The following is a 7,582-nucleotide window of genomic DNA, read 5'->3' on the forward strand; positions in this document are numbered from 1 at the left end:
CCCACACACACACACACACACCAAAAAAAAAAAAAAAACAACCCACCCCCACAAACGAATCCTCAGGAAGGATTTCTGAAATTTACATTTTTGTTTCTCATTATACTTCTATGAATTAGTTAACAATTTCTCACATGCACAAAATGTGCACTTTCCCACTTGAAAGATGAATTTAAATGCATGAACCTATTGAAGCCCAACTCTCTCTTTTGTGTCTGTGTGTGCGGGTGTTGTTGTAGGGTGGTTTTCTTTTGGTGGGGTGGGGTGTTGTTGGGGAGATGGGGGCTGTCTCAGACTATTCAAGCAGAGAGCATAGATTCTAACTGTGGTTTCGGTTTTTTTTCATATATACCCCTCAAATCAATTGCAAATTTACCCTCAATCTTGAATTTTGCAAATTTATCCCTCAATTCCCTTCACATTGGATATTTATACCCCTCATTTATTATGTTAGGGAATATACTTAGTATATTCCTTGAAGTTATGTTAGTAGGAGAAATTAGTTTTTTTTTTTTGATAGAAAGAGAGGCAGCACTCTGGGAAATATATAAATAAAACCTACTTTGCCACCCGGCGAGGTGTAGCAAAACCCCTCACATCATCCGAAATACAAAAATGCACCCAATCGGGTGGAACCTTAAGAACATGAACACCAATGGGAAAAGAAAAAGCAAAAGACGCTAAGCGATCCGCAATAACGTTCGCTTCACGAAAAATATGTCGGAACTGGATTTCCCAATCCCTACGCAGGAAGCCTTGCGCTAGAGAGACGAGGCTGAATAAGGGGTGACAATGCTCCATAGGTTTGCTAAGTAACAGAACCGCCAATTGCGAGTCTGTTTCCAGGCAAACCCTCCTGTATCCCCTGTCCCAAGCAAGCCTGAGACCCGACACAATGCCCCACAATTCCGCCAAAGGAACCGAGCAAAGTCCGATGTTGTGGACAAAACCCACAAGCCACTTGCCATCTGAGCCCCGAATGATACCTCCTGAAGCGGCCAGACCATCCCGACCGAACCATCCGTATTCAACTTGACCCACTGTTTAGGAGGCCGGGTCCAGTTGACAAGGATCTCATCCACACTCCTCATGTTCGTAACACGATCCAAAACAGACGCCTCCTTATATTCCTTGACAATGCCAAGAACAAAATCCGCTTTATCTCCCATGAATCTCTCCTTCCTAAAAACCCAAGAATTGCGCCACTTCCAGATATTCCACAAGGCGACTGCAAAAATGCTTGCCCAAGCTTTATCCTTAACACTAGGCCCAGAGTGTAAAAGATTAAGCCTCAGCCACTGAGCATAGTTAGACCCATAAAACTCAGTCCACGAGAAAGGAGGCTTCAGCTTGGTCCAAATATCAGTAACAACACCACAGTCCCTGAACAGATGAAGGGCCAATTCAGGCTCTGAAGAACAGCAGGGGCAAGCATCATCCTCAGTAAGGTGTCTGCGCCATCTCTCGGCGTTCGTCAGGACGCCACCCCGGACCACCAGCCAGGCGAAAGTTCTCACCCGTTCTTGAGCCTTAATTTTCCAGATAACTCTGAACACTGGAGAATCAATTTCCACGAACGAACTCCGATTATGCACCAGCTTGTAGGCCGTAGAAACCGAGTAACCCCCATCCTTCGATTCACCCGATCGAATAATATCCTGGCTGTTCTCCTCTTCAACCACGACCGTAGCGGCTAATTTGAGAAAAATCCTAGATGGTAGCATAGAGCTAAGAACATCCCACTTCCAACCTATACCTGTGTTCCAAAAGTGGCTCACAGTGGCGTCTAAAAACTCCGGACTGATCACTCCCAAGGCCTCCTTTTCCAAACTGACATTGAGGAGCTATTTATCTCTCCAGAACCGGATCAGTTCGCCATCACCTAGCTGCCAAGACGAGCCTTTCACAACAACTTTCTTAACAGCCTTATTAATACTTCTCCATGCCGACGAAGGATGATTATGCACAAACAAAGAAGGGCGAATGTATTTAGCTCTCAGAACTTGCACCAAAAAACAGTCATTATCATTAAGAAATTTCCAAGCTAATTTACCTGTCAAGGCAAGGTTGAGCTCGCGCATACACTTCAGCCCAAAACCTCCCCGGTCTTTGGGTTTTGTAATTTCCTCCCAATGAACCAAGTGCATCTTCCTGTTTTCTCCCTACGAACCCCAAACGAAGGAGCGAGTGATTTGATCAATTTTATCGCAAACCGACCCCGGGAGATCAATGGAGGCCATTGTGTACACCGGAAGTGAAGTGATGACGGATTTGGCGAGTGTGATTCGTCCTGCAAGACTGAGGTTCTTACTCCGCCATCCGGACAGCTTGTTATTGATCTTTTGCAACAAGGGATCGAAAGTATGCTTATCAATCTTTTTGTGAAGTAATGGCATACCAAGGTAAACCCCCAAATCAGAAGTCACTGAGAAACCGCTCTCCCACTGAATTCTTTGAGCCAAATCAGTCTCAACATTTGGCGATATGAAGATCTTGGACTTGAGGGGATTAATTTTTTGTCCTGAGGACCTACAAAAGCGGTCAAGGCATTCCTTGACGACACGAACTTGAGCAACCGAGGCCTCCGCCATGAGAAGGATGTCATCCGCGAAAAGAATATGTGAAAGGGGAGGACCACCACGAGAGATACGAATGGGCTTCCAGGTTCTTTCATCAACGGCCTTAATAATCATATGACTAAGTCTTTCCATGCAAAGAACAAAAAGATAAGGCGAGATCGAATCTCCTTGCCTAATCCCCCTCGTAGGCCTAATCAAACCTGTTCTTTCGCCATTCCATAAGACGTTCATGGTAGCCGACGATGTACACTCCATAATCCACTCGATCCATCTATCGGGAAAGCCCACATCATGGAGTGTATCGACAATGAAATCCCACCTTAAGCGATCGTAGGCCTTCTCCAAGTCGATTTTAATGATCATCCAACCCGACTTGCCCTCTTTAAATCTCATGGAATGAACGACCTCTTGGGCAAGGACAATATTGTCCATAATAAGGCGGCCCGGAAGGAAACTACCTTGCATAGGACCAATAAGATCACGAAGAATCCCTTGCATACGATTTACAAGAATTTTTGTGATGATCTTGTAAGAAACGTTGCAAAGGCTAATCGGACGAAAAAGACCGACTCTATCCGGGTTGCTCACCTTAGGAAGAAGCGAAATCAGCGTATTATTAAGCCCAGCGGGAAGCTTACCACAATCAAAGAAATCCCTGACCGCAGTACTGACAGAGGCTCCGACGGTCTTCCAACATTTATGGTAGAAAACCGGTTGGAACCCGTCTGGCCCCGGGGCCTTAAGACCTCACATTTGTTTGATGGCTTGATAAATATCCTCCTCCAAGAAAACATTCTGCAACTCGGACCAGGCAGCAGAAGGCAACTATGGGAACAGTCCGTGAGGTGTGGCAATAGGATACATTTCTTGAATAGGAACCCGGTAAAGATTCCTGAAAAAATCAACCACCATAGCCTCGAGATCACCTTCATTCGTAATCAGCGCACCTCCATCATTCAGCAGCGCACGAACCCTGTTATGTTTTCTCCGGATAACCGTGGAAGCATGGAAAAACGCCGTATTTCTATCCCCAGAATTCAGCCATGATTCTCTGGATTTTTGAAACCATAGGAGTTCCTCACGTTCAAGCACAGTTTGGAGTTCCCCTTTTTACTGCTCCTCCCTTGCTATTAGTTCAGACGTAGGCCCTTTCTTAATCTCCATTTGTGTCTTATCAAGTTCAGCAAGAAGCAAAGTCTTCTTCTCATGTATATTGCCGAAGCATTTCCTATTCCAGTCCAGCAGTTTGTCCTTCAGTGCAGCCAAGGCAATATTAGCAGGACAGTCCCTCTTCCAATTCTGGTGAATAAATTCCAAGAAGTCGGGATGAGTAAGCCATGCAATTTCAAAACGGAAAGGCCGACGACTTTTATCGTAGCGGCATTTAGGCTCAAGGCTAAGCAAAAGTGGCGTATGATCCGAACCAAACTTAGGAAGATGGCGGACACTCGCGTTCGGCCATTTGATGCAAACTTCGAGATTCATAAGGAAACGGTCGAGTCTTTTGGAGATAAGAGTGCTCGGGGTAAGCCCTCGGGACCACGTGAAACTTTGTCCCGCAAAGCCCATGTCGATGAGGCCATTGTTTGAGATCAACTCTCGAAATTTCGAGGAATCTGGATGAAGGACTCCTGAGCCTCCTTGTCTTTCTTCCAATCCCACAATACAATTGAAGTCACCTCCCACAAGAACCGGACCCCTACAGCAGCCGATCTCGTTAGACAGTGCAGCCCAAAATTTACGTCGTCTATGGACAGTCGGCGGAGCGTAAGTAACAATGAGTTGAAACTGAAAGTCACCTTTACTAACCGCAGCACTAATGAAATGGGTATTCTTATGACGAACCCTTACATCGATCTCATCGGGGTTCCAAACAAGCCAAATACCACCCTTGAACCCTTGGGCCTCAACCCTATCGCTTGCTCCTAATCTCAGCCTATCACAGATCTTCTGGGCCTTCTCCCCCAAAATGTGAGTCTCAATCAACGCGATAACGTCAATACGGTGACAACGAATCATGTAATTCACAGTGTTAATGAAACCAGATTTACCCGCCCCACGATAATTCTATACAATACAATTCATAATGGAAACAAAGGAGATTTCGAAACAACAAAACCCATTACAGGTTCTGGCTCGAGCTACTGAGCTCGACCCCCTCGATCTTATCATCTTCTTGGCTACCAAAAACATTCCCAGGCTCGACATTTCTGATTGCAACATCAGCAGTCTCTAAGGAAATGGGTGGAGAAGAGGCAACCTCAATATTGGGCCCAAATATTTCGCCACAATTAGGCCCAAGCCTGTTGGCTGGATTGAGTGAATGGGAAGCAATATCTTCCAGAGTTTGGTCCCTTCTAAGCAGAACATAGTTAGGTTGCTCATAAATTTCCCTAGGCCTTTTGGATGGGCATAATTTTAAGCTCTCACTTGGGCTTGCAATTTAAAATGGATGGGCCCAATTTTAAGCTCATAATTTTCTGCTAGCCATTTTTCTACTTCTATTATTACCCATCAAGGCTTTTGACGTATCCCCATAGTTTCTATTAAAACCACTGCCTTCTGACAAATACGGCTCTGCAGAAACTATGGCCTTCCCTTTGTCTCTCTTTTCTTTCTCTGCTCCCTTGTTTTCCTCTTTCGGAGTATCATTGTTGTGCCCGAAATTTCTTCCTACTTCTTGATTTTCCTTCTTAGAGTATGAATCCAAACGTTCCCCTGAACCCTCTTCCGCCTGCAGGTTCCCCAAGGCTCTAAACCCACCAGATCTCGAGGGATTTTTCAATGGTCCGGATCCCTGCTTGAGTTTAGGGTTAGGGTTAGGGTTTACCCGCTCAGCATGCCTTACCGACCGCCGCCTGGGTTTTGGCAACATCTAACCGCCAAATTTCTCTTCGCCCGCCGGAGTTCTCCTATTCGGATCGATACGTTGATCTTTGCACGCCTCCGCCTCCTTTTGTTTCTTTTCAATGTTCGATGGCAGGGTAGGGCAATTTGGTTGGAAGTGTCCGTACCGACCACAATGGAAGCAGATGGAATGCAGGTTCTCATCCTCCACTAAATATCGGTTTCCATTGATGAAAACCGAACCCTTCAGCGGTTTCGTCAAATCCATCTCGACACAAACCCTTGCATACCTACCTCTATTAGCATGTAAGGTTTTCTTGTCCACTTTGATCGGCCTCCCCATCCCGGCGGCAACTTGTAACAGGACTCCTTCCTCGTATAAGAAAACAGGAAGATTTGAAATTCGCACCCAGGCCGGAGTGGTCGCAACGACGTCCGTAAGAGGGTCGAAAGTTGGCGTCCATGGTTTAAGGATCAGATAATGTCCAAACATTGACCATGGACCCCCAGTGAGAACTCTCATATAATCATCTGCACTAGCGAATTTAACCATGTAGTAAGCATTCGGGAAATCAATGAGTCTGAAGTGCCCCTTTGGTTTCCAAAGTTCCTTCACCTTTCTAGCCATGACATTGAACGGAATCAGAGTCCCAAGGGTTTTGACCACCATTGTAGAGGTCCAGACCGATGCTAGCGTCTCCAACACCTCTGTTTCAATCGTCACTCTTGGATCACCATCTGCACCCTCAGGAAAAGTGACTTTGATTTTACCATCAAGAAACCCATCTGGCAAACTAGCTCTCACCTCCTCTTCAGTTTCCACACATTCTTCCTCTTTCTTCTCAACAGCTTCAATGGTAACTTGCTTGCTGGTGACCAGATCTTTCCAAAGCTTAGTTGCTGCCAAGGGTTGTTCCAGTCGATTTACCTGGTCCACCCCTTCAGCAGCAGTAGGCACTTCATCCATGGTCACGTCATTCGTCTTCGGGTCATCCTTCTGAGTTGAATCATTCGGTCCTGGTGGCTGGTCGGGATTCACCACATCCGTCGTAATGTCCATCATGTTCGCGGCGGATTACTTCTATTCCTATATTAAATATTAAACGTGAGTTTGTGTGAGAGGAACACGCGGGTTAATTAAGTTAAAACAAAATTAATTAAAAAGAAATAATTAGTGATATTTAAAAATCAAAATAAATACGGGATAATTATCTACAAATAAAAAGTACATGTTATGCTAATACAACAGTTGATACGAAATAGTCGAAATATACACATATTATACAATTAAACGAGAATAGTTAATAATAAAAATATTTTTACTTATATTTAAAATCAAATAATTATGGGATAATTATATACATAGTAAAACGTATCAGTTATACTAACAAGACAGATAATATATAACAATAGAAATAATACAGCAAATTGTACAATTAAAACATAATTAATAATATAACGTATTATACGTAATAATACCTAATAAATAATAATAATACAACATATTATTTAAAATAATATGTAATAGTATCAAAAACATAACGGATAATCTAGAAATTTAATACTTCACTAAATAAATTTATAATTATCAAAATTATTTAAATAAATATAAAACTTGATTTTTTTAAATCATAGAAAATTCTAGAAAATCGTGAAAAATACAAATACTCTTAAAAATAATAATTAAATATTTTAAAATACCAAAAAAATTATTTTAACTAGTATCAAAATTCACGATCCTTACATTCTACCCCCTTAAAACAAATTCCGCCCTCGGAATTTAAAATAAGATATGCACGATATCATATAGTAATTTTTTAAAGCAAGATAATACATATAATAACTGATAATAGGAAGTAAAAACATGTCAATAATAGACGTAGATAAAAGACATAAAAATATATGCAACAATCATGTAATTATGTATTCATAATATTTACACAACGAACACAATATCAAAATACACCAATAACCATTATATCATTATACCCATTAGAATAACCAAATATGATATAAAAACTATAAAACCAACATACATAAAGAATAAACATAATACAACATATGAACTGCCATGTAATAATATCCAAAACAATAATCAATTATGGACATAATCAGTTAACTAAAATAGTATTACAGAGACTTGTGTATATAAAAAA

At 42.3% G+C, this 7,582-nt stretch overlaps 1 protein-coding gene across 1 annotated transcript; it reads right to left on the minus strand.

The window, feature by feature from the left end:
• On the minus strand, window positions 3,690-4,598 carry LOC109841602. The gene has a single exon (XM_020410559.1). It carries the CDS (start codon window positions 4,596-4,598, stop codon window positions 3,690-3,692), a length of 909 nt encoding a protein of 302 aa, XP_020266148.1.

Source organism: Asparagus officinalis, chromosome 5 (genome assembly GCF_001876935.1).
Source record: "Asparagus officinalis chromosome 5, Aspof.V1, whole genome shotgun sequence".
Classification (NCBI taxonomy): domain Eukaryota; kingdom Viridiplantae; phylum Streptophyta; class Magnoliopsida; order Asparagales; family Asparagaceae; genus Asparagus; species Asparagus officinalis.